General features: G+C 38.2%; 1 protein-coding gene across 5 annotated transcripts in view; it reads left to right on the top strand.

Moving 5' to 3' along the window:
• Nucleotides 1-27,078, top strand: part of usp49 (ubiquitin specific peptidase 49) — a 50,789-nt gene that overhangs the window by 15,121 nt on the left and 8,590 nt on the right. For 2 of the 5 annotated variants that reach the window (XM_062978491.1, XM_062978492.1), the window contains exons 2-6: nt 18,577-18,715; nt 20,414-21,824; nt 23,355-23,559; nt 25,987-26,095; nt 26,811-27,016. In XM_062978491.1, the coding sequence (XP_062834561.1) occupies nt 20,442-21,824; nt 23,355-23,559; nt 25,987-26,095; nt 26,811-27,016 (1,903 nt within the window). In that variant the 5' untranslated portion in view covers nt 18,577-18,715; nt 20,414-20,441. Of the gene's footprint in view, nt 1-4,024; nt 6,068-6,131; nt 8,295-18,576; nt 18,716-20,413; nt 21,825-23,354; nt 23,560-25,986; nt 26,096-26,810; nt 27,017-27,078 lie in introns of those variants that run through there. The other 3 variants (XM_062978493.1, XM_062978494.1, XM_062978495.1) reach the window with 3 other exon arrangements.

Below are 27,078 nucleotides of genomic sequence, written 5' to 3'. Positions count from 1 at the left end.
ATTTGCTCGGTTCTTCGTGGATAAAGTCGCTCTGATCCGCTCTGGCTTCGACGCCATATTAACGGCAGTCTCCGGGGATGTAACACGAGCACCTTCTTGTCCTATTTTGATGGATTCTTTTCAATTAATTGAGCTTGAGGATGCGGACAAGGTGCTTGGAGAGGCGAGGGCCACTACCTGCATCCTAGACCCCTGCCCATCCTGGCTGGTGAGAGAAGCCAGAGGGGGATTGGCTGAGTGGGTGAAGGTGGTGGTGAATGCCTCCCTTAGGGACGGCATTTTTCCAGCGAGCTTCAAATTGGCTGTGATAAAACCGCTGTTGAAAAAGCCATCACTGGACCCCACTTGGATAACTATCGGCCGATTTCCAATCTCCCCTTTTTGGGCAAGGTCGTGGAATGGGTGGTGGCAGCGCAACTCCAGGCATTCTTGGTAGATGCTGATATTCTAGATCTGGCACAGTCTGGCTTCAGGCTGGGGCATGGCACCGAGACAGCCTTGGTCGCCTTAGTTGATGATCTTCGCCGGGAACTGGACAAGGGGAGTGTGTCCTTGCTGGTTCTGCTGGACCTCTCAGCGGCCTTCGATACCGTTGACCACGGTATCCTTCTGGGACGACTCGCCGGGATGGGCATTGGAGGCACTGTTCTGCAGTGGCTCCGGTCCTTCCTGGAGGGACGATCCCAGATGGTGTCACTGGGGGACACCTGCTCGGCTCCACAGCCATTGTCCTGTGGGGTCCCGCAGGGGTTGATATTGTCCCCCATGTTGTTTAACATCTACATGAAGCTGCTGGGAGAGATCATCCGGAGTTTCGGGGTAAGATGTCATCTGTACGCAGATGATGTCCAGCTCTGTCACTCCTTCCCACCTGTCACTAAGGAGGCTGTCCAGGTCCTGAACCGGTGTTTGGCCGCTGTGTCGGACTGGATGAGGGCCAATAAATTGAAATTGAATCCAGACAAGACGGAGGTCCTCCTGGTTAGTCGCAAGGCTGAACAGGGAATAGGGTTACAGCCTGTGTCGGACGGGGTCGCATTCCCCCTAAAGACGCAGGTTCGCAGTCTGGGGGTGATCTTGGACTTATCGCTGAGCCTGGAGCCTCAGGTTTCAGCGGTGGCCGGGAGAGCCTTCGCACAACTCCGCCTTGTGCGCCAGCTGCGTCCGTTCCTTGGGAGGTCTGACTTGGCCACGGTGGTCCACGCTCTGGTCACATCCCGGCTGGATTACTGCAACGCACTCTACGTGGGGCTGCCTTTGAAGACGGCCTGGAAGCTCCAGCTGGTGCAGCGGGTGGCAGCCAGGTTAATAACGGGAGCGGCTTACAGGGAGCGTACAACCCCCCTGCTAAGCCAGCTCCACTGGCTGCCAATATGCTACCGAGCCCAATTCAAAGTGCTGGTTTTGACCTACAAAGCCCTAAACGGTTCTGGTCCTGCTTATCTATCCGAACGTATCTCCTCCTATGAGCCCGTTAGAACCTTAAGATCTTCCGGGGAGGCCCTGCTCTCGATCCCACCTGCCTCGCAGGCGCGGCTGGTGGGGACGAGGGACAGGGCCTTCTCGGTGGTGGCTCCTCGACTGTGGAACTCCCTCCCCAGCGATATCCAGCAAACCCCATCCCTCCTGGGATTTAGAAGAAAACTAAAAACTTGGCTCTGCGCCCAGCCATTCAGCGAATAAGTTCATTGGCTGTTGTAATCGGGTCGCAAATCTGTAATTGTGGCAGTAGTGAATGACTGAGGATGGTGCATTATCGCTGCTTTGCAGCGTTTTAATTTTTGTATACTTTTTATCATGTTTTTATCATGTTTTAATTGTTTTGTTTTTATAGTATATTTGTTGCTGGCCCTCGTGGCAGAATGTAAACCGCTCTGAGTCCCCTTGGGGAGAAGGGCGGGGTATAAATGCATGTAATAAAAAATAAATAAATAAATAGGTTATGATTTTACAAATTAAGCACCAAAACATCATGTTATACAACAAATTTGACAGAAAAGTAGTTCAATACACAGTAATACTATGTAGTAATTACTGTATTTATGAATTTAGCACCAAAATATCACGATGTATTGAAAACATTGACTACAAAAATGTGTTGGATAATCCAGAACGTTGGATAAGCGAGGCTTGGATAAGTGAGACTCTACTGTATTTGTAAAATCCTACACAACATCAAAACAGAAAGAAAGGAGAGGATAGTCTATTAACATTATAACACATAGTACAGCCTGGTATATTAGACCATCTGAATTATATTCTCCAAAGTTAAACATCTTATTTTGCTTTGCTTATGAAATACATCATCTTTAGAATGCCAATACCATTTGCTGTTGTGAAGTAATTTTCAACTACAGTCGGTCACAAAATTTATTTGAAACATGCATTTCTCGCCTATCTTTCTTGTCATGTATTCATGGCTCCCAAGTAAATAAAGCTACTGTATATTATTTCCGGGACTCAGATCAGTGGGGATCAAGTAAGAGAAAGAGGATTGGTAGCACTAAAACAAAATTTTCCTGATGCTTAAATAGTATATTGCTAAAGCTCTCTAGCATTTTGACTATATATAGTCTCCTAAATTTATATAAAGTCCCCCTGGAAATTGATAAAAATCAGTTTCTGAAATGTTGCATGAGACTGGATTTGGCATGTGATTAATGGAAGAGGGAAGAGATGTAAGAGGGAGGGAAATCCATAATATTTTAAGAAATGATTATATGTAAACCTGTGAATATGCAAGTACAATTAAAGCAAAACAAAATTAGAAACATTTGAGACCATCTGTTTAAGATGTAATTTGGAGGAAAAAGAATCTCAACAAATACGGTACCATGTTTAATATAAGATCTGTGATAGTTGATTTTTTTCAAAATAAAAAGATGTAGATACCTTCAGTAAAATGAGAAATTTGTAGATTTCTTAAAATATAATAGTGTTATAATATAATAATGACTTTATTACCAGGCCTCTTCCTGAGGCTCGAGGCAGGATACAACATCAATAAAACATTATTAAAAGTCATGCAACAAGACACACAGAGTTAAAATGCAAGTTAAAATCCACTGGTAAAATGCAGATTAAAATTCACAACTTAAAATTGACCATGTAGGCTTGCCAGAAGAGATGGGACTTCAATTGTGTCTTTAAATCACTTGCAAATTATTATATACATTACTAACTTTGCCCGGCCACACGTTGCTGTGGCGAGGTATGGTGGTATGGGAAATAAAGTATTGAGGAATTGGTGGTAGTTAAGGTAAAGGGTAAATATAGTAATTACTACATAGCATTACTGCGCATGGAACTACTTTTTCTGCCAAATTTGTTGTATAACATGATGTTTTGGTGCTTAATTTGTGTAATGATTACCTAATTTGATGTTTAATCAGCTTTTCCTGAATCCCTTCTTATTATGCAACATTTTATTTATTTATTTATTTATTTACAGCAATTATATTCCGCCCTTCTCACCCCGAAGGGGACTCAGGGCGGATCACATTACACATATAGGCAAACATTCAATGCCTTTTAACATAGAACAAAGACAAACAAACATAGGCTCTGAGCAGGGCTCGAACTCATGACCTCCTGGTCAGAGTGATTCATTGCAGTTAATTGCACTGGCTTGCTCTCCCGCCTGCACCACAGCCCGGGCCACTTATCCAACGTTCTGCCAGCCTGTTTATGTTGGATAAGTGAGACTCTACTGTATATTTATAATCTTATATTATCTGCTTAGAACTGGATTATATGAGGCCCCTTCTACACAGCTGTATAAAATGCACACTGAAGTGGATTATATGGCAGTGAGGAGTCAAGATAATCCAGTTCAAAGCAGATAATATAAGATTATAATTGGGTTATATAGCTGTGTGGAAGGGCCTTGAGTCTACACTGCCATATAATCCAGTGCAAATTAGATAATCTGTGGAAGAGGCCTAAGTGAGGCCTAACTCTGCCTGTCCCCTGGGCTGAGTGGGTTGCTAGGAGACCAAGTGGGCAGAGCTTAGCCTTCTAACTGGCAGCAATTGGATAAAAACAATTATTCCTCTCCCTCTAATTAGGACTTTATTTTTCTTTTCTTTTTGTTGTATGAACGTAGAGGCATGGATGAGGGGTTGTGCTGCCAAGTTTAGTGTTTCTGGGATGTGTAGTTTTGTTGTTTTGTCCTAGGCCGAAATTTCATTACCCTTTTATATATATAGATAGTATAGACAAAAAATCTTGAAATTGAGTTTTTTGAAATGACATAGTTTTTAAATTTAATTAAATACTTCCGTTTTGATGTGTGCTGTAGAAATATTGATGAGGACCCAGGAGCATGTTTTAGGATGCAAATTCACAACATTTGAAGTGCTTTATGACCTTTGAGGGCCACATTAATAAACACAGTCTGAGTATTTGCTTTAGATCATATTTACACTGAGTGCTTGCTTTAGAACAGTCTTGAGTACTGCAGGAGAACACACAGTTTTGTAGAGATGAACTTAGTTTACAATAATTGTGTTATGAATGGAGAAGCAAGGCATGATTTTACACAATGTATCTATGTATTTTATTGGTCATGATTGATAATATATACTGAACAATAAACCATGAAAAAGTAATGCTATCATACCAAATGTCTTGCTTTGCAGGGAGGAGGTGATGGATGTAGGAATTCATTGTTTTTATTTAACTGCAATTATAATTTTTCCATTTATTCTGAATCCTTCTGCTTATGACTTATGATAATAGTGAGCATTCAGATTACTTGAGAAGTGACATGTGATCATAAATACTATATGCATAATCTAAAAAAGAAATCTGGTTTGCATTTCTGTTTCACTAGTGCTTTGTTCCCCTACAAAGGAACAGCCTCTGTGACCCTATAGATTCTCTATTCCAGTTCCAACAGAATCTCAAAATAGTTTTTCGGGGTTTTTTAAAACAAAGGCAGGTCATTAAAGCATTTTGTTTGTCAAGCCCATCAGTGCCATGTTTAGCACAATTGCTTAATAATGAGTGAATTTTAAAGCCACATAGTTTGAAATTGTTGTGATTCTGCAAACTAATCAAGTAACAAGTCATGTAACAGAGGTTTATATGAAATCTGAGGGTTACTTATTACTGTTTCTGGCTTGGCATTTTTTTTAGAAATTGTACCTGATATACAAAATTAGCCTGTACAAGTACAGTGATTCATAAAAATAAATTATTTATTTAGTTTTTGTATGCTACCTTTTGTCAAGCTAAATATTTTCATAATAGGTCACTCTGAATTCACATACTTTCACCGTTTAACACATCAAATCAAAATGTGGACCAGATTTTAGCATTTAGTACATGTGTCTCCATGCATTGCTGTTAACTGTATGGTTTTGTAGATTTGTAATCCTGTTTAATATAGCCTGAAGTATAAATATGGTTAGGATTGAGTTATAAGTAGTATGTTTGTAAGTGTGTGTTTCATGTCTGCACATTATCATATAAGGTCTGTCACAGAGAGTTTATTCTCTGGGACAGTTTGTTAGGAAATTAGTTCCATATGTAAAAGGAATACTTCCTCTTTTATACATTTCCAAATACAGTAGAGTCTCACTTATCCAACATTCGCTTATCCAACGTTCTGGATTATCCAACGCATTTTTGTAGTCAATGTTTTCAATACATCGTGATATTTTGGTGCTAAATTCGTAAATACAGTAATTACTACGTATCATTACTGTGTATTGAACTACTTTTTCTGTCAAATTTGTTGTATAACATGATGTTTTGGTGCTTAATTTGTAAAATCATAACCTAATTTGATGTTTAATAGGCTTCTCCTTAATCTCTCCTTATTATCCAACATATTTGCTTATCCAACATTCTGCCGGCCCGTTTATGTTGGATAAGTGAGACTCTACTGTACTTACAAAGGCTTTTTTTTCTATATCAGGTACACTTTAAAAAATCCAAACAAGGGAGAGAAATGCAGTGAGTATCCTTTCGCTCCAGCTGGTTTCTAGATGCAATAAAGGTAACTGAGTTTCTGCCAAGTCCTATCCAAGCTGGGAACACTCCCTCAATCATCCAGCTGAAGGTCAGGGTTGCCGGGATAGCTGATCTCTAGTAGTGCTTTCTTTTCCCTGAAAGAAATCCTGATGCTAAATTGTATTACTTGTTCCATATATTGATTGCCTTTAATTTTTCAACATTATGCTACTTTAGTCAGGATACTGTATAACAGTTTGGTTTTCTCTGCATTTCTTACTCGCACATTGCAGCCTTGTATGCATAGCTTGAGATCCAGTGTGTTGTTGTTGTTGTTGTTGTTGTTGTTGTTGCATACCTTCAGGTCATTCCTGATGTATGGCGACCCTAAGGTGAAGCTCTGTCATGTGGTTTTCTTGGCAAGATTTGTTCAGAGGGTATTTTCTTTACCTTCTGGGGCTTAAAGAATGTGTCAAGGTCACCCAATGGATTTTCCTACGGTAGGTGGACTCGGAATTGAATCTGGTTTCCAGCATTGCCACTAGCACGCAAGCTACTTGTTCATTCGGTATATATTCTGCCCTTGTGCTATGAATGAGATTCAGATTAGTTTGTCTTCGTCTTGGGAAGCTTCCTATTTAGGGAAGCAGTTGGGCTTTAAAAATAATTTAAGTTATTTCAAGTTTGAGGATGAATAATAATTTATATACTATAAATTAACATTGCAGTATTTCCTACACAATCATGTACTTACAACATGCACAAATGACCATCATTTTTTCTTGGAGGTAGAAGTGGCATGAAAAGGGGAAAGAGTTCAAAAGCAAAGCCATGTTAGTTTGTTAAAGCACACGTACACAGGACTGATGTTCAGGGTGGATCATTCCCCTCAACAGACCAGGTTTGCAGCCATGGTGCAAAGGAGCTTTCACTAGGAAGATTTGTAATCCAGCTGCAGTCTTTCCTGAATTAAGGTGGTAAGATCTATATTGGAATACTACAATAATATTGTGACAGTATTCTACTGGTGTTTTAAATGTGAGGATCAGATGTGGTTTCCTGGAAAGTTAGTGTTGGAGACTATTTCCTGCAATATGATTGCCTTACAGGAAGGTGGTTTCTCTGTAATTTTTTTTGCAGTTTTGCATTATATTACCTATCTGTTCAATATTCATTTTACACATAACATGTGCATTTCTTAAGTCTACAAAAGCTTATGCTACCAAAATCTTTCTCTAGGTCTCAAAAGTGCTACAATATCCCTTTGCATACCGATACAGACTAAGGGCACATCTACACTGTAGCATTAATGCTGTCTGACATCTCTTTAACTGCCATGAATGAATGCTATGGAATACTGAGAGGTGTAGTTTGGTGAGACCACAGCACTCTTTAGCCAAGAAGGCTAAAGACTGTAAAATTACAGTTCCCATTATTCCATAGCAATGATCTGTGGCAGTTAAAGTGGTGTCAAACTGGATCATTTCTACATTGTAGGTGCTCCCTTAGTCTTGGAAGACTTTAGGTGTAAAAGTACATGCCCATAACTATAAACAACATATTTCAAGAATCTGAAAGTCTCCTTCCACAAATCTGAAAGGAGGCTATTAGGCTTTTGCAAAATTGTATATACAGTAGAGTCTCACTTATCCAACATTCGCTTATCCAACGTTCTGGATTATCCAACGCAGTCTGCCATTTAGTCATCAATGTTTTTGTAGTCAATGTTTTCAATACATTGTGATGTTTTGGTACTAAATTCGTAAATACAGTAATTACTACGTAGCATTACTGCGTATTGAACTACTTTTTCTGTCAAATTTGTTGTTAAATGTGAGGTTTTGGTGCTTGATTTCTAAAATAATTACCTAATTTGATGTTTAATAGGCTTTTCCTTAATCCCTCCTTATTATCCAACATATTCGCTTATCCAACGTTCTGCCGGCCCGTTTATGTTGGATGAGTGAGACTAATGTAACAGATTTTCATTCCCTCATAGCAAGCTCGGCTCCCCTTCTTTGTTGCCTTTGTGATATAATTGACTGAAACAGATCCCCATACTTACTCGTATTTCTAGTGCTGATTGATTCATCAGTCTTGCCCATAGTTATATCCCCCCCCCCCCCCCAATATACATACCTCTGCTTCGGAAGGATTATCTTATAAAGAAATTAAGGTGTGCGTGCTCTTCTGATTGATTAATCTTGTGTTGCTCTGGAAGGAGATAAAGGATTGTGATGTCACAGGAACCAACCGGTGAGCATTATGCACAACTGGCTTTTACTGCAAACTAGCAGAACTAGTTTTCTCTGAATCTCAACTCCAGAAAAGAATAGGTATGTATTTGAGAATGTGCTGAGTGTGCTTCCAAAGTGGCCCAGGTGCCCCAGTAATTTGTACTTGTATAACATTAACTCATTAATTTGCAGCAAGATATTTTCCTAATCAGAGAAAATAAGAACATTTACTATTTGAGATGCGTCTATCATTGTTCAGAATCTCCAAAGTTTAATTTGTTGAAAATTGCAAGGCAATTGGTTTTTTTCTTTGTTTAAACCTCATGGTTTTCATCATCTCTGAAATAAAATAAATGGATCTATAAACATATTTAATGTCAGTGTTTATATATATTGGAAATGGCATTGTTAAGATTCTCTGAATTGTATGACCTGGCACCTTGGAATGGGACTGCTAGACATTAAAATAGCAGCTGTCACCCCTCCCTTCTGTCCCATCAGTTCTACCAGCTTACTTACTGCCCATTGTAAAGAGAATTGTTAGTGAACATTAATGTCCTCCATCTGTTATAATATATTAAAATAGCACCAAGGGCACCACCTCTTAATCACACCTTAAAATAGGCTGGTAATATCAACATGGGGACGTTTTTATTTCCTCTCATAACATCCAGGAATGTATGCTTCTTCTGTTCAGGGTTATATTTGTCTCTCAAAATAGCTAATAACTTATTAGAGAAGATTTCTTACAGAATAGATAAGCAGATGTTTAACAGCCTAGAGAAAGTGCTAAACATATTGTGATGGTAGTGATCCTACCCCAAGTCTTGAAATTAGAAAAGGCTCTTATGCCTACCTTGTCCTTACTTTTATTGTCCACCTGTTATTTGCAGGTGTTTTGTTTAATAGAAATGTGCAGTGACGGCTCATAGCAGAAACCAAATAAATAAATACAACTGACAGCTAGTGGTTATTCTTTTTTTGTGACTAATGAGAGCTTAGGAACCTGCATGACTTTAAGATTAGTATTTCATTGTAGAAATAACTTCAAAAAATATTGGTGGAATTCTGTGTGCAAATTTGTACTTTGTAAAAGAATGCATTTATCATAATGTAAAGTTTGCTTAATTTTTTTTTAAAAACCTATTATATCCCAATAAACAAGTGAATTTTCTTTTTTGAAAGCCTGTCAAAAAACCAACCAGTTTTTAATCTTGAATTTGCAACTGTGTATCACAAGAGGCCCCCTGCCTCTTGAATTTATTGCATATACAGTGACATCTTGAGTTAAGAGTTTAATTTGTTTGTGACTGAGCTCTTAACTCAAATTGCTCTTATCTGAAAGCAAATGTTTTTATTAAAGTGCACTGAAATGTTTTTATTAAAGTGCTGCTGACCCCCCCAGTCCCCCAAGTTTTTTGTTTTTAAATAGGACATTTTACTTAATAAATAACAAATAATGTGCAGAAATAATGCCACATAATGTAATAGAATGTAAACAAATAAACTTGGTTATTTCCATCCAGCCACTGTGGCAAGGAAGCACATTTGAGGCAACACAATGTGTGCTGGCCAGTGTCACAGCAAGGCAAAACCTGCACATTCACATGGAACAACAGCAACAGAAAGATCAACTTTAAAATGTTAGAAGCACAAAGTTGTGTCAATGAAGCACAAAATGAAGAGGCAGAAACATCATTTTCTTCTTGTAGAGTACTCATTCTTGGAAGCTCCTTAAGGAGAGCAGAAGAGGGAAAGGAGCAGTGGTAACGTGGGTGGCAGAACATGAAGAGGGAGACAGATGCCTGTGCCTGGGGAGCCCCATTTGCATCCCGTGCACAGCGGGTATCTACCGCCTCATTCTCTCTGCCATTCCAGACATGGGTAGGAGAGGTAATTGCGTCCTACACTTAGGGCACCTGCTCCACTTGTGCCCTGTGCTTTGGATGTCTGGCGTTGGAAGGGAAAGTCCTTGTTGTGTTTTCCATTTAACATCAGAAAGTTATCCTGGCAAGTTCGCTTTTTCTCCGTGCTTTTAACCAGAGATATGTTTTTGGCATGTTTGGTGGACTAGTTAATGATCTTTTAAAATGTGTTGCTTCGACTGCAGTGGATAAAATGCAGTTCTCCAGTTGTTGTTGAACTGCAAGAACCAGCGTTCTCATTGCAACCAGCATACCCAAAAAAGAGGATGGTGTTGTTGTTGCAAATCCAACATTTGGGGAATGTATTTCACTTCCTCCTGTTTAAATTAATATGTATGTGAATAAAGAAGGCAAGTCTCTTTATTGAATTCATTTAACTGATCTAAGTCATCTTTGTGTATAATCGAGGCAGTTTGAAGATTACATGAGTTCTCTTTGTCTATATGAAAGCTTTTAAATTGAGTTTTATTTCTACTCCAAGTTAGATCTTCTGCAAGAAGAGTCCCTTTGTGGAGATGGTGGCAGGATACAAGAATAAAGTTATTATTATTATATGTGTATTAAATGTTGTGTATAATAAACACAACTATTTTTAGCTATAGGCACTGTGTTGTTAATTTTATTACAGGCCATTAGTATTGCAAAGTGTTGATTGCTGAATGTTTCTTTAGCATGATTCCTGTTCATCGATACTTTGCTGATATTCCACTGTCTTAATTCCATTTGAGACCTAGCCTAATCTTTAAAAATGAAGAATTTCATGGAAAACGAGAACACTAAAGAAGTTCATGTTCTCTGTTTTGTTTTGCTATATGAAGTATTATTTTAAAACCATTTAATATTTTTATGGAAGTGAGGAGTTAACTTTTCCTCTCTGCTTGTTTTTATTGCTATGATCGATTAATTGTTCAGACTAAGAGACAATTTCTTGTGTCTTCATGCACACAAGAATAGATGGTCTGCCAGCTATTCTCCCTGGCTCCTGCCAGCCAAGAATCAGCCAGTATAATAGCTGCATGTAAACAGATAATCTCTAAGGGAAGGTAGCCTGTGTGAAGGAGATAAATGGCCACAATGTACCTAATATTTTTTATGAGATAACCTTGTAGATTTGGAAGGATGCTTGGTAGGAGAAGACACAGAAGGATTAATAAAATGGTATCTATGTGGAAGTCCTAGACTACAGTCATATTGCTGCTTGGGAATAAATTTGAAGATATATAATGATACTAGCTGTGCCCGGCCACGCGTTGCTGTGGCAAAGTGATGGTGGTATTGGTTAAAAATTGTTGTGGAATTTTTATTTGATGTTATTTGTATTTTTAATTAATTTTATTGTAACTTATCTTTTTATTTATTATATTTTATTATTTTGTTGTATTATTTTTAGTTATTTTGTTATTATAGTATTTTATTGTATTAATTTTTTAGTGTTTTTAATTATTTTAGTGTTTTTTATTGTTTTTTATTGTATTCGTATTTATTTTATTTTTTATTCTTTATTAACACGGCTGACTGGGTTGCTAGGAAATCAAGTGGGCAGAGCTTAGCCTTCTAACTGGCAGCAATTAGATAAAAACAATTATTTCTCTCCCTCTAATTAGGACTTTATTTTTCTTTTCTTTTTGTTGTCGGAACCTGGGGGCAAAGATGGTGGGTTGTGTTGCCAAATTTCTAGGTTCTGGGGCTTGTACTTTTGTTGTTTAGTGGGAGGAACAGACACCATTACTCCTTTATATATATATAGATTTGCTTCAGTGGAAATATATCGTATTACACTTTTAAAAATGACAGGCTTTTAGGGACTCAATTTGGGGTCAAAAGCTTTAAATCCAGTGTTTCATATCCTTTTCAGGAATCTGGACTGAGGCCTATATTATATAATTTTACATAGTCCTTTTTATGCCTAATGTTTATGACAGTAGTAGCAGGGTAACAGGGCCAAGAAATAAATATGTATATTGTGCAAGTTGTTTTTCTAAGCTTCCAACTAAAACAACCTAATTGAAACATTCCTTTTTAAAGTAGTGGCAATGACTTCAAAATATATATTTTAGGATTGAATTGTAGTGGAAATATAATGTTATGGAAATTTAACTGCAGTAGTTTTGAAAGTTTGGATTATTTCACTTTGTGGTTTGATACAAAAATAATGTTAAGTGTTCTGAGCTACTTTACCTGTCAAATACTGATGTTTTTCTTCAAGTTCAAGGCATCTCATGCTAGTTGGTAGTTTGTATCTCAAAATCCTTGGTATCTCCTAAAATCCTAATAAGCCAAAAACTCTCCAGTTTTAGGCCTGTTTCCAAAAGAAATACCTACCCCACCATGCATAAAAATTCAGCAAATGAAAATAATAATAATAATAATAGTAATAATAATAATAATAATAATAATAATAATAATAATAATAATAATAATAAATCTTTATATTCCGCCACCATCTCCCCGCAGGGACTCGGGGCAGCTTACATGGGGCAAAGCCCGACAACATAATTAAATAGAATAAATTGAAACATAATACACAATTCACAATATAAAAAGATAAAAACAGCAATACAATATAAAACTGGGATATTATAACCATAGTTAGTAATATCTCAGTCAACCACCAGGCACAGTTCTATTATCCCCATGGGTGGGGAAACTAAGGAATTTTTCTTTCCATATCTGATAGGGGGCATATATGGTGAGACAGTTGCATTGATTCAGCCATGACAGAGATAACCTATTGTGATAATCCACCAAGCGAGCTTTAGGAATATCATACCATAGTTGAGCTTAATCTGTGATGAAGCATAAGGTCTCCTGTTGGTTCTTGGCAAACTTGGGAAGGGAGACGGAGTCTTGGGTTTTGCAGTAATAGCAGTTTATTAAAGGAATCTGCAGCCTCAGGTAAGATCCTAAAATAAACCAAAATAACCTCAGTAGCCATAAAACACTGACTGGCTGGAAAGGAGGGGGGATAGAAAACCAGTGGTGGGTGGAATCCCATGCTGGGCAACTGGAAATCTGAAAAACTTTCAGACACTAAATCTTTGTTACATTTGAAAATGACTCTAGCCTGTGACAGTGGCAATGTGTTGTATAAAATTAACACGTCAAATTTTAATTACTGTACATTCAATAAAAAGCCAGTCACTCAAGTTAAGAAAAATAAGTTTTTAAAGTTCTTCTCCTGCTTGTAAGACAGAAGGAAACAGAGACATGTAGAAACAATAAAATGTATGTGTCTCATTCATGCTTCTGCATACTGTGCTAAATGATGATTTAATCTGAGATACATGCATAGCTTACTTCTGCTTTCAGTTGATACTTGGAAATCTGGTTAAACTGTGAGTAACAGAGGTTTACCAGTATGCTTCTATAAATGGAAGACGTAAAGCCAGGTTTACAGCATACATCTGTAATTTTAAATATTTTAACGTGTATTTTGTCCTGACTCTAGAGATCAGTGTGGCAGTCTTGCATAAATACACATACTTTTCCCTTTCTGTCCCCCACTCCCCAATTTCTCTTTTTTTCTTTTTATTTGAACAGTGCATGGTCTTCTCTGTCTTCATGCAGTTGCTCTTAGACTCATCGGCCCTGCCATGGCCTCTTTACAATCAGCCCTCTACATTTGCTGGGATTACTGGCACAGGGCTCCTGTGAAAGTGAAATACTTAGAGGGGTGTTCTCTTTAGGAATCTCCAAGTCCTCCAGCAGGACTCTATGATCGATCTTCAACAAAAATTAACCACAAAGTAGAGCAGGGGTCTTCAAACTTTTTAAGCAGAGGGCTGGTCCACGGTCCCTGAGAGTGTTGGGGGGCCAGAATATAGTTGGGGGAAAAATACAAATTCCTATGCACATTGCACATGTCATATTTGTAGTGCCAAAAAAAAAGAACAATACAATATTTAAAAATAAAAACAATTTTAACCAACATAAACCTACCAGGATTTCAATGGGAAGTGTGGGCCTGCTTCTTGCTGATGAGATAGTCAAGTTAATTAGGGTTGTTGTTGTTTTTGTTGTGTGCCTTCAAGTCATTTCAGACTTAGCGCGAGCCTAAGTCTAAAACTGAGGGTGGGGGCCAGATAAATGACCTTAGAGGACTGCAACTGGCCCACGGGCCGTAGTTTGGGGACCACTGATGTAGAGACTACTAGAGAGAACATTTTAATCAAATTCATAATGTAAAATTCACAAAAGTTAAACTGTGGAAGGGTTACAAAGGCTACCCTTAGCTGAAAATGTATTGTACATTATAATTGTTAGTTTGCCAGTCTCCATCATTACCGCTCCATGCAGTCATGCCGGCCACATGACCTTGGAGATGTCTATGGAGATGAGCACCAACCCCCAGAGTCGGTCATGACTTGACTTAACGTCAGGGGAAAATTACCTTTACTATCATTACCTAGGTTTGAGTCCTTAAAATGAAATGTGGTAAGAGGCACATCTACTTGCAGTTGGAGATGTACTAAAATGTTTTGCATAAAGCATTGCATAATAAAAAAAATTAAAAAGTGATGGAATAAAGGAAATCACAAACAGCTAAAGAGTTTTAGACCAAAAGCAGGCAACAGCGACCGCATTGTCCGTAGCTTTAAACAACTCCTCCTCCGTACATGAGGCTCAGGACATTGTGGGCAAGCATACATATGAAGAGTTGTTTGTTCTGCTCCACAGTCACACGAGGTGGAGGGTTCCTCTAGGTAGTGCCACCTTGCCAAGTTGTCTTTTGATCTGCCCACTCCGCTTTTGAGTCTGTTTAGGGACTTCCAAGTTGCCCATTCTTGGTTTGCCCCTGGAGGAAGACCCTCATGAGGAGCCATCCAGTTAGAATTGCCTGGTTTAGCTGCCCAGAGGGACACTCTTGCTGTTGCTGAAGGAACATCAAGAGGCGTGGTGGCTCTCATGAAGCCCTTCCTTGATTTGAGAATGGTGGGAGGAGGCTGGTAGTCATGCAGTGGGTGGCTTTCACAATATTCGATCTTATTTCTCTCACGTTAGCAGCAACTTCCCGTCGCACGTCAGGAGGGGCAATGGCAGCTAACTTGTAGAGTTTATCAACAGGTGTAGGTTTAAGGCATCCTGTGATTATTCTGCATGTTTCGTTCAGTGCTATGCCCACTTGCTTCACATGGGCAGACTTGTGCCAGACAGGACAAGCGTACTCAGCAGTTGGGTAAGACAAGGCCAGGGCTGATGTTCTTATTAATTGTGTGTCTGCACCCCATGCACTGCCAGTAAGTTTCTGCAGGATGTTGTTGCATGCAGCTACATTGTGCTTGGTGTTCATGCAGTGTTTCCTATATGTTAGTGTTCGATCTAAGGTGACACCAAGGTATTTAGGATGGAAACAGTGTTCGAGTTCTTGGCCTTCCCAAGTAACTTTCAGTTTCCTGTTGGCTTCAGTTATGTAGGTGGAAAGCACACACTTGTGTCTTGGAAGGGTTAGGCTTCAGGTGGTTCTCTTTGTAGTAGCTGGAGAGATCTTTCAAGGCATTAGTGAGTTGCTTTTCAACTGTTTCAAAATCTTTTGCTTGTGTTGTTAGGCCAAGGTCATCCGCATATATAAACTCTTTGTGAGTGGTGGTTGTGGCTGATCCTTCGTGAAGATGTTAAATAAGGTCGGTGCAAGCAGGCCTGGAGCGAGGGGGTGGTTTTAGGGGTTCAACCCCCCCCCCCAAAAATTTTCAGGTTATAAAAAAAAAATCTGGTTTACTCACGAATTTTAACTGGTTAACCAAATCCCCATGCTAAGTCTATGAGATGCAAAACATTAAGAGTCCCTCCAGGCACTATCTCAAGCAGATATTGACAGGTTTGTAGTGGGGAGGGGTGCGTGCTAGGGGTTCAATCCCCCCCGAAATTTTCAAAACCCCTCCCGAAATTTTTTTCTGGCTACAGCCCTGGGTGCAAGAACGCTGCCTCCTCGAAGACTGAGTGAATCCAGTCAGGCGTCCCCCAGGCAACGTTTCTTGTAAACGGCTAATCTTTCCAACCTAAAAGCATTGCTTTTAAACTTTTAACATTTATCTCTCCACAAATGGATCACCATATTTAAGCCTGTGCTAATTCCATCCTTGTGTGTTTGATTTGGTTTCAGGCATTAGAACAGATCAAATTGAGTGATGAGGATTCTGGATAAAAATCATGTCTGGGATCATCTAAGCAGATTTGCACAAACAATATTTCTACGTAACCATTCTCCAGATAATAGGAATTCCAACACCAGTTTAAACTGTAGCAACTATAATAACTGTTACTGTAATATGAACTGATATGATATAATATTTGGAATGTTAGGTTTGAACTGTAAAACCAATGTTAAGATCTCTTCTCAGCTATAAAGCTTCCAGGATAGCCTTAGGGAAATCACATTATCTCAGTGATTGATATCTACAGAACAGAGTGGCTGGAGGAAGGTGTAAAAAGATCTACTCTGAGCTCTTTGGTGTAAGATCAGAGTATAAATCCAGTCTGGATATCTAGTGATGTTAAATCCTATAGATAAAGTACAACATGGTGAGAGGCAGGGAAAGGAACTGTTTTCTCTTTACTTTCTCTAACTCATGAATGATTTCATATACTGTTCCTGTAGTATGCACCATATGTAATCTTTGTTTAACTATTTACATATGTCTAGACTTGACTAGTTTGACTATTTTTGTATGATTTGCAACTTCCATTGCTTTAGAATGCATTTTTGGAACCATAATTATCTAATTAAATAGCACATGAATATGACAATTTCTCCTAATTTTTTGCTGGTCTGTATGAATATTCTTTAAAACACATACGTTGATAGTAAATGCACAGGCAAATGGTTTGATGTAGTTGGTGATGCTCAGACATGCTCAGTGCTGCACTCTGGTGATTTTTTACCATTGCTGCAACCAATTTACACATCTGAACCTTTTAAAAAGATATTTGAAAGAAAAGGTTCCATATAAAAGTATGTGATTCATGCTCACCTGATCACTGATGTCTAGAATTTCATTTACAATCACCCTCTGATGCCTATTTTTTATTTTAGAAGCAAACTTTATTTTGACAATCTAAAAATATTGTTTGATTATTTTTTTTTACTTAACAGACAGGCTAGGTCAACTGTGGTCACTAGGATTCTTTAGCATCATCAATGTATAGTATACTGAATATAGCAAAATATGCAAAAAAGACAGACCCTGGTTCTGAAGGTCTTGTACTCTAAATTTTAACAATATATGGAGGCATTTTAACAATGACTAGAGGAAAGCAAGGGAAGAATTTTTGTGAGAGGAAGGATGACTGAAAGGAGACATAAAACGTGAGATTATTTGTACTGCATTAAGCTTTTACTTCAGTAGGGGGGATAATAAGATATCGGTTTTCTGGGTTGTGTTTCAGTTTCTTGTTATATTTCTAGTTCACAATAAGTTTTTAGCACATATATAATTCATGCCTCATATGTGGCCCAGATACTTGTTGTAGAAGTGGTCATGAAAGAACAAAGCATTTTCCCTCCCCCCAGATAATCTTTCTGGGGAGTTTGTTATTGTTTCCCTATTACTTCCCCCTCCCTCCAAGATCCCATGTGACTACTTTGTTCTTTGCTAAAATTCATGGAAAGTTCTCAGGACAGGCACCCCTGGCCAACCCCATCTTAGTGATGTCATAGCTATTGAAATCTGCTTAGTGGGAGGCCAAAGACATGCAAATAGAAAGATCCCCTATGGGTTTAAATGTCAGAGGATAACTTGGATTGCTTCCAGGACAAAAGGATCCTACAGGAAAGGAGAGCCTGCCTTAGCCGTGAGCATACAACAATGTGAGGCATAATTTACTAAGTATTCACAGATATTTTTGGTTTGCAGGGATTCTTTTCATTAGTAAGTAGCATCAAGCACATCTGTAACAATATGTATTTCACAGTGATTATGGAACTATATCATGTACTGGTGTTTTTACTATAAATATTTTATTGCATTCAGACACACCATTCCTTGAAAATTTACCTTCATAAATGTGGCCATTTACATATTCACTTAATTTCTGTGGTATGTTATTGTTGTATTTGCATTCATGCACAGACATGTTCTAAAATCCTATAGGAAGCAAAGCTATGGTAGAATTCTTTCACAAAAAGCTATTTCTTCTTACCATCCCAATGCAAAGCAATTCAACATTTGCACTTGGAGCAGGAGGGGGGGGTGTCTAGGTTTTGCTTTGCAGTATGATAGGTAGTTCATTAGAAGTATGATTAGCAGACTGTTCTGTAAAGTTCTGGAACAAAAGAAAATCAAGAGTGTCTTTTCCATTTAACATTTCTTCATCAGTGGTATGTTATTATGACTTCTATCTAGTTTTCATCTATTAAAACATTTTCTACAATAGTTCTTTCAGTAGATGAATTATTTAGGTTCTAAAACTATGTAGATTGTACTTTGTTTACATATATTTTACAGGCCTATTTTTTTCAGGGTTTTCTTATTGCATTGCCTTTTTCTGATGAAGACATAAGTTAAGATTAAATTCCAAACATCTGAAGCTTCTGTTGATTGAAATGGAGATGTTCCAGCCTGGGGTCATTGAGTTGCGAGAGTATTTCAATATGAATCGGTAAGTATTTTTCCTTATTTTAAACTTTCTTTTTCTATATCTGGAGATTTTTCTCCCCCCTCCCCTTTTCAGAATTATTTTTGAACAACAAATATTCTGTCTGTTTGTTGAGTTAATGTATGTGGGATAGGCAATGTTTTCACCATCCTGGTCTAGACAGTGCGCCTGGGCAAGTATGCCAGAAGTGGGCTTGGCCACAACTAGTGATAGGTAGGGCTGCCGATGCCCATCGGATCCACTTTAAATCCGGTTTCTGCCTCCTGCAGAATTCTGGGGTTTGTAGTTTAGTGAGGCCCAGAACTTGCCTGGCTGATCAGTTTAAAGGCCCCTCCCTAAACTACAAGCTCCAGAATTCTGCAGGAGGCAGAAACTGGATTTAAAGTTGATCCATGCTCTAGTGTGATGAGAAATTACTCATCTTCCTTATGTAATTTTGAGTCTCCTCTTTCTGGGCAGAAAATACTTTACAGTTTTTTCATGGAAAAGATTAATAGATGCTATAATCTTAACTTCATGATTTTTTCATATGTAAGATTCTTGAGAGGAAAAAACAGAAGGGGCTAGAGTGGGGTTGGCATAGTACAGTCCCACGGCCAAATTGTGGCTCTAGACTCACCCAGAATTCCAGGACTACCCTTCTCTGAGGGAAAAAAAGGTTAGTTTGCCTCTTCTGTGAGCCAGCAGGAATGGTAACTAATCTTTTGAATATATTTCTCAATTTAGTTTCACTGTTTATAATTTTAAAAATAGGAATGCCAAGCCAATTTTTTCACAAATAGAAGTGGACTTTGGAGCCATTTATGGCAGTCCCTTTATCTACTCCCTGGCTTTCAAAAAGAAAAATCTTGAATCCACTACAGCTGCCCATCTGTACCCTAAAAGGTCTGACCACATAGAGTTTGGTGGGCTAAAATACTATCTTTGCATCTAAAAATTGTTGTGGGAAATATGCAGAGAGAAATGGGGACAGAGGCACCTAGGGTAACTAATATAAACTGAAAGCTATTGATTACTTCTCCTAAGTTTGTAATCTACCCTTAATGTCCAAGGGCTACAACAACAATTAAAACAACTCAAAATTTTGTCATTAATATACAATATAGGGAAAGCTGAGACCAAAATATATTGTGTACACTTCAGGCATAATTTAGCATTAAGAAATATCTCTATTTGTATCATTATTTGCAACATACTACTTCATTCAGGATCAGTCAATAGATAAGATGTAACTTTGAGTTTGAGAACTTTCATATAACTTGAAGCAACTGTGGTAGAAGTTTTCAAGATGGGATAATTTTAAAAGGTGGAAAGGAGCCAAACTCATTTTATTGATTGATTGATTGATGGGTGGGTGGATTGATCAATCAAGTAAAAATAAAAATCTCTATTTCATTGGTTTTTCCCCTACTAGCCAGATAAAATCATGACACCTCAAATTATTTTAATTCCTTCCTTCCTTCCGTCTACCCACCATCACCCCTTCCTATTGAAACTAAACCTGCACTGACCAAATAATTAGTGAAAATTTCATCTGATCCAGTTCCTCCTCCTGCTGCTTTTTTATCTAATGCATTACACTATGCTGTAAACGGCTTTGTAGAAAACTAGGGTATGTATGTTTTGTTTTTGTAAACTATCTATATGACTGTATTTTTGAATGCATCCGGTGTTTGAGTTCTTTCCTGTCTGTTTTTTAAGGTTAAATCATTGGAGCTTTATGTAAGACATGGATAGATGCAAACATGTTGGGCGGCTACGACTTGCCCAAGACCACTCTATTCTGAACCCCCAGAAGTGGCACTGCATGGACTGCAACACCACAGAATCCATTTGGGCTTGCCTGAAATGCTCCCATGTGGCCTGTGGAAGATATATTGAAGACCATGCACTTAAACACTTTGAAGAAACCAGGCATCCTTTGGCAATGGAAGTAAATGATTTCTATGTCTTCTGTTACCTTTGTGAAGACTATGTATTGAATGATAATCCCGAGGGTGACTTGAAATTACTAAGAAGTTCTCTATCGGCAATTAAAAGTCAGAAGCATGACCCATCTGCTAGAAGTGGGAGGACGCTGCGGTCAATGGCTTTGGGGGAGGATGTTTGCAACCATCAGAGGGCCCCTCAGGGACGGCCTCAGATGCTTACAGCCCTTTGGTACAGACGGCAATCATTGCTAGCAAAAGCACTGAGGACCTGGTTTGATAAGAGTTCTAGAGGCCAACAAAAGCTAGAACAAAAGAGACAAATGGAAGAACTAGAGATTAAAAAAGAAATGGCCAGGCAGCGGCGTCAAGAGATGAAACGGAGATTATTGGAGGAACTGGCGAGCACCCCTCCAAGAAAAAGTGCCAGGCTTTTGTCACATATTCGCAGAGAGAATCTGATTCCTCGAAAGTTCAGAGACATGGAAGCAAGTTCCCCTACCTCAAGACGAGTGCAAAGTAGCAGATTCAAACAGTTTTATTCCATTCGTCGGAAGCCTCTCATGACTCCTGGTGTGACTGGACTAAAGAATCTTGGAAATACCTGCTACATGAATTCTATCCTTCAAGTATTAAGTCACCTCCAGAAGTTTAGAGAATGTTTTTTGACGCTGGATCTCTGTGAAACTGAAGAACTCTTAGCTAAGACCGTGAATGGAAAGTCTAGAATGTCTGGAAAGCTGGTCAGTGGGCTTGGTCCTACCGAGTCAGGGAGGAATGATCAATTGGGTTCATATGGCAGGCAGAGCCTGCCTGCTGGCTTGAATGGCGGGTCCTCAATAAGCAAAAGTTTAGAACTAACACAGCCCAAGGAGCCAAGTTCAAAGCACATCTCTCTCTGTCATGAACTTCACACACTTTTCAGAGTTATGTGGTCTGGGAAGTGGGCTTCAGTGTCTCCTTTTGCTATGCTACACTCTGTATGGAGTCTGATTCCAGCGTTTCGAGGTTATGACCAGCAAGATGCTCAGGAATTTCTCTGTGAATTGTTGGACAAGGTGCAGCAGGAGCTGGAATCTGAAGGAACAAAACGAAGGATCCTAATCCCCTTTTCACAGAGGAAGCTCACCAAGCAAGTCCTGAAAGTGGTGAACACCATTTTTCATGGGCAGCTACTCAGTCAGGTAGGCATTTACACATTATTGCTTTTGCTAAAGCTGGAGGTTTTCTGTATGATACTTTTGAACAATTCAATATTCTAGTGTATATTTTACAAAAGGGAAATTTGTTAAAGTTCTTCTCTTTTAAAGAAAAGCTGGCATTTTCAGTACAATATATGTTTCCACTGAGACTGCAAAGAACAAACATAGTTGCATGCTTTCCCCCCCCCCCCCCCCCATTTTTTATTTTATTTTTCTGGAGCAGGTATGCATTGAGGCTAGCAAAAAAAAGAGAGAGAGAGAGGTGTATCATACTCTTTTCCTACCTGCCCTTTTCTCTCAAGACAAAATAATATGTAGTAGTTGTGTTCAAGGACTGGGAAATTCTGCTGCTAGCAGTATGATTAAGCATTTGTTTTTGTATTGAATATTCTGGACATGGGTGGGAATATGTAGTTGTCATTCAGATATAAAACTTCTTTTTTGGCAAGACATTTTATGTCCAATAATGTTCTTCTTCTTTCCTCTTTTCCGTGTATTTGTTCTTGTCTCTTATATGAGTTTTAATATTAATTCAAAGGTATCTCCTGGCAGAATGTGGCAGAGATTACTTTTTGTTGCTGAGGAGTTCTACGTAAAAAACTATGTGTCTATTCTCCTCTCCCCCCACTTTAAGCAAAGTATCATAATAGTATTTTCCTTACTTCAGAATCTTGCAGCTGTGTAATATTTCAGGCAAATTCTTGTGTAATGTCTTACCACAGCTTTCATGCTCCACCCTACATTCATGAGCTTGGTTTCATTTCCTGACTTTCTGGTTCATATTATTGCCTCCAGATCATCAAATTATAGGTTCTCTAGCACTAGAAGTCGAGATAGAACTCAAAATATGTTGTAAATGTCAAACTTGAGATTCACTCATATAACTGAGATTTGCACATGTAATGCCAGTCCATAGTTTTTGAATGGTTTATGAGCTGTTGCAATGTGCTTCTTACTTTCATATGTTTGATCGGGCAAATGAAATAAGGTACAACTGCTATTATTTGTGAAACAAGTGACAAGACGTTTCCTACAGAACAACATTACTGAAACGACACAATGTAACATGGTTTTGAACGTACAAATAATCTGAAGAACTGAATTTTGCCCTTATATAGTAATTTTACCTTTAAAATTAAGTTATCGATATCTCAGTAAATTATCCAGGCAAGATTCTTAATGAATTAGAGTTGTATAACTGTGTCACTGCTAAACTTTTTTCATCTGAACGAGTAATTCAGATCAATTAATGATGTCATTTTTTTGCAGACCTGAATGCATAATAGCCATAGATTTCAGTTGGACTAAATCTTTATATTTTGTGCATTATACAGAGGAAATTCTTCTGAAGATGCATATTTTTCAAAGCACAGTCTCCATCTTACAGATGGTTACAGATTTGGGTCAGAGCAGAAACATGCCATACTATCTTGGTTGATACTGCCCTTGTAATGAAAATATTTATATGCTGCGAAGTGCACAGAAATGTCTTAATATATGTTTTTCTGTTAGGTTACCTGTATAACATGTAACTATAAATCCAATACTGTGGAACCCTTCTGGGATCTTTCCCTGGAATTCCCTGAACGCTATCACTCCATCAACAAAGGGATTGTGCCTGTTAATCAAACAGAGTGTATGCTTACTGAAATGCTGGCCAAATTCACAGAAACAGAAGCTTTGGAAGGGAGAATTTATGCATGTGACCAGTGCAACAGTAAGTAAAGAACTGCTCTGTGACTTGCACATCTAACTTTCCATTGTATCACATAAGAGATGTGCCTGCATGCCTGTGTATCCAAGTAGATACTCCTTTCATGGGTTTTAAACCTTTATTGAGCAGTTCAGAAAGAATTATTATATGTTCCAGCGGGGATATTGAACACCATAGACTTGAAAGCAAAGGTGGGAAACTGTGACCCCCCTTTGGCCTCTTACTCCGACTAGCCATAGTCATCATAGGAAATGATGAGCATTATGGGAGTTGCAGTAAATAACAAAACACTGGTGGGCCACAGTTGCACAACCCTGCTACAAAAGATTTAACTTCCAATTAGAATGTCATCAACCTCTTTGACTCCTTTACACAGATTCTTTTCTGGTGCTAAAAATAAATGCAGCCGTTTTTCTGTATATTCTCCTTCCCCCAAGCAAGGGGAAATGTGTAATTTTTCTGCCAGATTGTTGAGACAGATAAGTCATTATAACTAGGTGGGTTAATGACACATGAATAACAAGACTTTTTGACAGGAACTGTCTTCTCTTTAATGGAAGAAAGTGAACTTTTTGTGTTCTGAAAAACAAAAGATACACCAGGAGAAAGCAATAATGGGTCTGTGGGAATGATGTTAGTTTCTGCCTTCTTTAGACATGTTTAACTTGAATATGTGTATGCTGTTTAGATGTAGACAGTTTTGCATCTGTGCCTTCTTTTTAAAATTTAAGAATAAGAAAAATAGCACCATACAATTTCTGCAGTGTATTTCAATATTTGTCATTTGCATCAAATTAATCTGCTACATATATATACCCTTTCCACTTTGTCTCCTATATTTGAGTAAGGTGACTGTGTTCAGGAATGTCTACTTTGGAACAATTGCAGTTGCATGTGATTTGTATTATCCCAGTTTTGAGAACATAACAGGATATAAATCAGAGGAATAAAATGTTTCCTCCTCTCTTGAAATTGAGATGGTTACTTTCCAAACAATGATAGAAACCAAAAGAGCATTCAGAAGATTTAAAGAAGACAGTCTCCATTTCCAATAGCCCCATGCCTTTCACTGTAACATTCAAACACTCAGCAAAATTTATGTTACTATGTATTATTTTTCTTTGGAACTCTCAAGGCAAAGAATAATATATTTCTAAATGACTATTCACATTCAAATTCAAGTAGTGGCCACCATTTTTCTGTATTAAACTTGTCCTACATTTTACAGTTTTAGCTCCTCATGGAAACTTATAGATTCCTGTGTCTCCATTCCTACATCAGAAGTCCACCACTTTTGGTTCTCATAGAGCCAACTTGGGTAAACTGAGTCACAGAACAAGGGAAAGTCACTCCACTTTTTGGTTCTGTCCTTTGTTCTCTCTGATCTCAGGGTAAGAGACATTCTGTCTAGGCATCTACCTTATCTTTCATTTTCAGTATTGTTACTAATGGATTAGTAATAAGAACTGCTGTGGAAAGAGGATGCAATAACTATTACATTAAAAAAACTAGTAAAAAGTAAATGCAGCACTGATGAAGATTTTGAACTTATTTAGTGAGAGAGGTTTTGGTTTTTCCTTTACTATTTTCCCCCAAAGCCTTTTTACTATTGAGGCTGTTACCTATACTAAACATATTCAAAAACCATATGTATGTGTGTGTTTTAAGAGTTTTGAATTGATATGAAATGTTAATGTTGATGTTACCAACCTTTAATCTCCCTCTAAAAATTAGTCTTTAATGTTTTTTGGGAATTGTTTTGGTAGTCTCTGTGTGTGAATAGCAGCTTACATTAAAAGGTTTGTTTCCCGGACTACCTTTATTGCTCTTCCTCTTAGGATTTCATTAAGCCTCACCCCCATCCCGATGAGATTAGATTTTATCAGATTTATTTCTGAGATGATACATTAGTCTCTTGGCTCTGTGATACTGGTCTGTCCCATTGAGCTTGGTGGGACTTGCATCTAAGTAAAGATGGATAGGAATGCTGCAAATAATTTCAAAATAAGCAGCAGGGAAATTCATTCAATTAAATCATTTTTATCCTTCTGATCAGTCAGAAAGACTCTTTGAGTCATTTTTATATATTTGCTTTCTGGAATATTTTTTTTCTAAACAAAAAGAAAAAAGTATGTGCCTACAAAACATATAACCTTAGGGAAAATCAGATCTGAAAGAATTATTGGCAAAAAGAAATATAACACATTGCAAATTTCCTTGCAACATCATATTATTCTGACTGCACACTAACAGTTGCTCATGGAGGTTTAATCAGGAATTATTATAGCACTTGTATTTCAACTGTTTTTGTATAGATAATGGCTGTTGCAACAGTAAAAAGACTTCGTATATGCAGTATTTTCCCTTTGAAGGACAGAAACCTGTTACTTGTCCTCTCTTTTAACTTGCCCTTTCTTAAATGTTATGTAGGCAAACGACGGAAGTCTTCTCCCAAACCTCTCATACTAAGCGAAGCTAAAAAGCAGTTAATGATCTACAGACTACCTCAGGTCCTCCGACTGCACCTTAAACGATTCAGGTGAATTGGATCTGGTGGAAACAAGGGTCATTTGTATATTTGAAACAATTGTGTGGATCATTATTTTATTGTTGAACCATTTCATAAAGTGGCACTCAAATATATCCTTTCACTTTTGAAGAGATGTAGAATAATGCCTTTCCTTTAATTCTTTCAGGACACATGCAAGGCACAAACAAAGCCACTATTTGTAAAAAATAAAATAAAAATCTGATGCACATAGTAGAAGACTTGTGTATTTGTTGTTGAACAATTTTTTATAAAATATTGTCCACTCTAATACTTTCATAATGTGTATATGTGTCTTTGAATACACATTCCTCTCCCCCCCCCCCCCCCCCCCCCCGGCACTATATTTGGAAAACTTACTGATTTTTCTTCAGATACCGTTAACTGATTCAAGCTATTGTAAGCTAGAATTCTCTCAAGTAGTCATGATCCTGGAGTACATTGGATGAATGGATGCATATGAATATAAAAATTCATGGCATTAAAGCCAGTTGGTGTAATTCCGGATTACAAATATGGGAGGAATTGACTCTGTCATTCAACCACTTGTGGATTCAATCCAATAGATTTATATCTGTGGAAACTACTGCAGCAGTTTGAAGCCACAACAGGTGGTACCCAGGATATCAAGACTATTTCAAGTATTATAATAGCTTTATTGTACAATTAGTTGAAGACCTTTTGATTGCATATCTTTGGATTATAGGTGGTCTGGACGTAATCACCGTGAGAAGATTGGGGTCCATGTCCTCTTTGACCAGGTATTAAACATGGAACCTTACTGCTGCAGGGACACTCTCTCCTCTCTTGACAAAGAGACCTTTGTCTATGACCTCTCGGCTGTGGTGATGCATCATGGGAAAGGGTTTGGCTCAGGACATTACACGGCTTATTGCTACAACACGGAGGGAGGTGCGTGTGCCTTGTTACAAGGGGAAGTTTTTGATTTATTTCATTTTGTAAATTTACCACTT

This window comes from Anolis carolinensis, chromosome 4 (genome assembly GCF_035594765.1).
Source record: "Anolis carolinensis isolate JA03-04 chromosome 4, rAnoCar3.1.pri, whole genome shotgun sequence".
Lineage (NCBI taxonomy): Eukaryota > Metazoa > Chordata > Lepidosauria > Squamata > Dactyloidae > Anolis > Anolis carolinensis.
The sequence above is the reverse complement of the archived record's forward strand: the minus strand, read 5'-3'. Positions and strand labels throughout refer to the sequence as shown.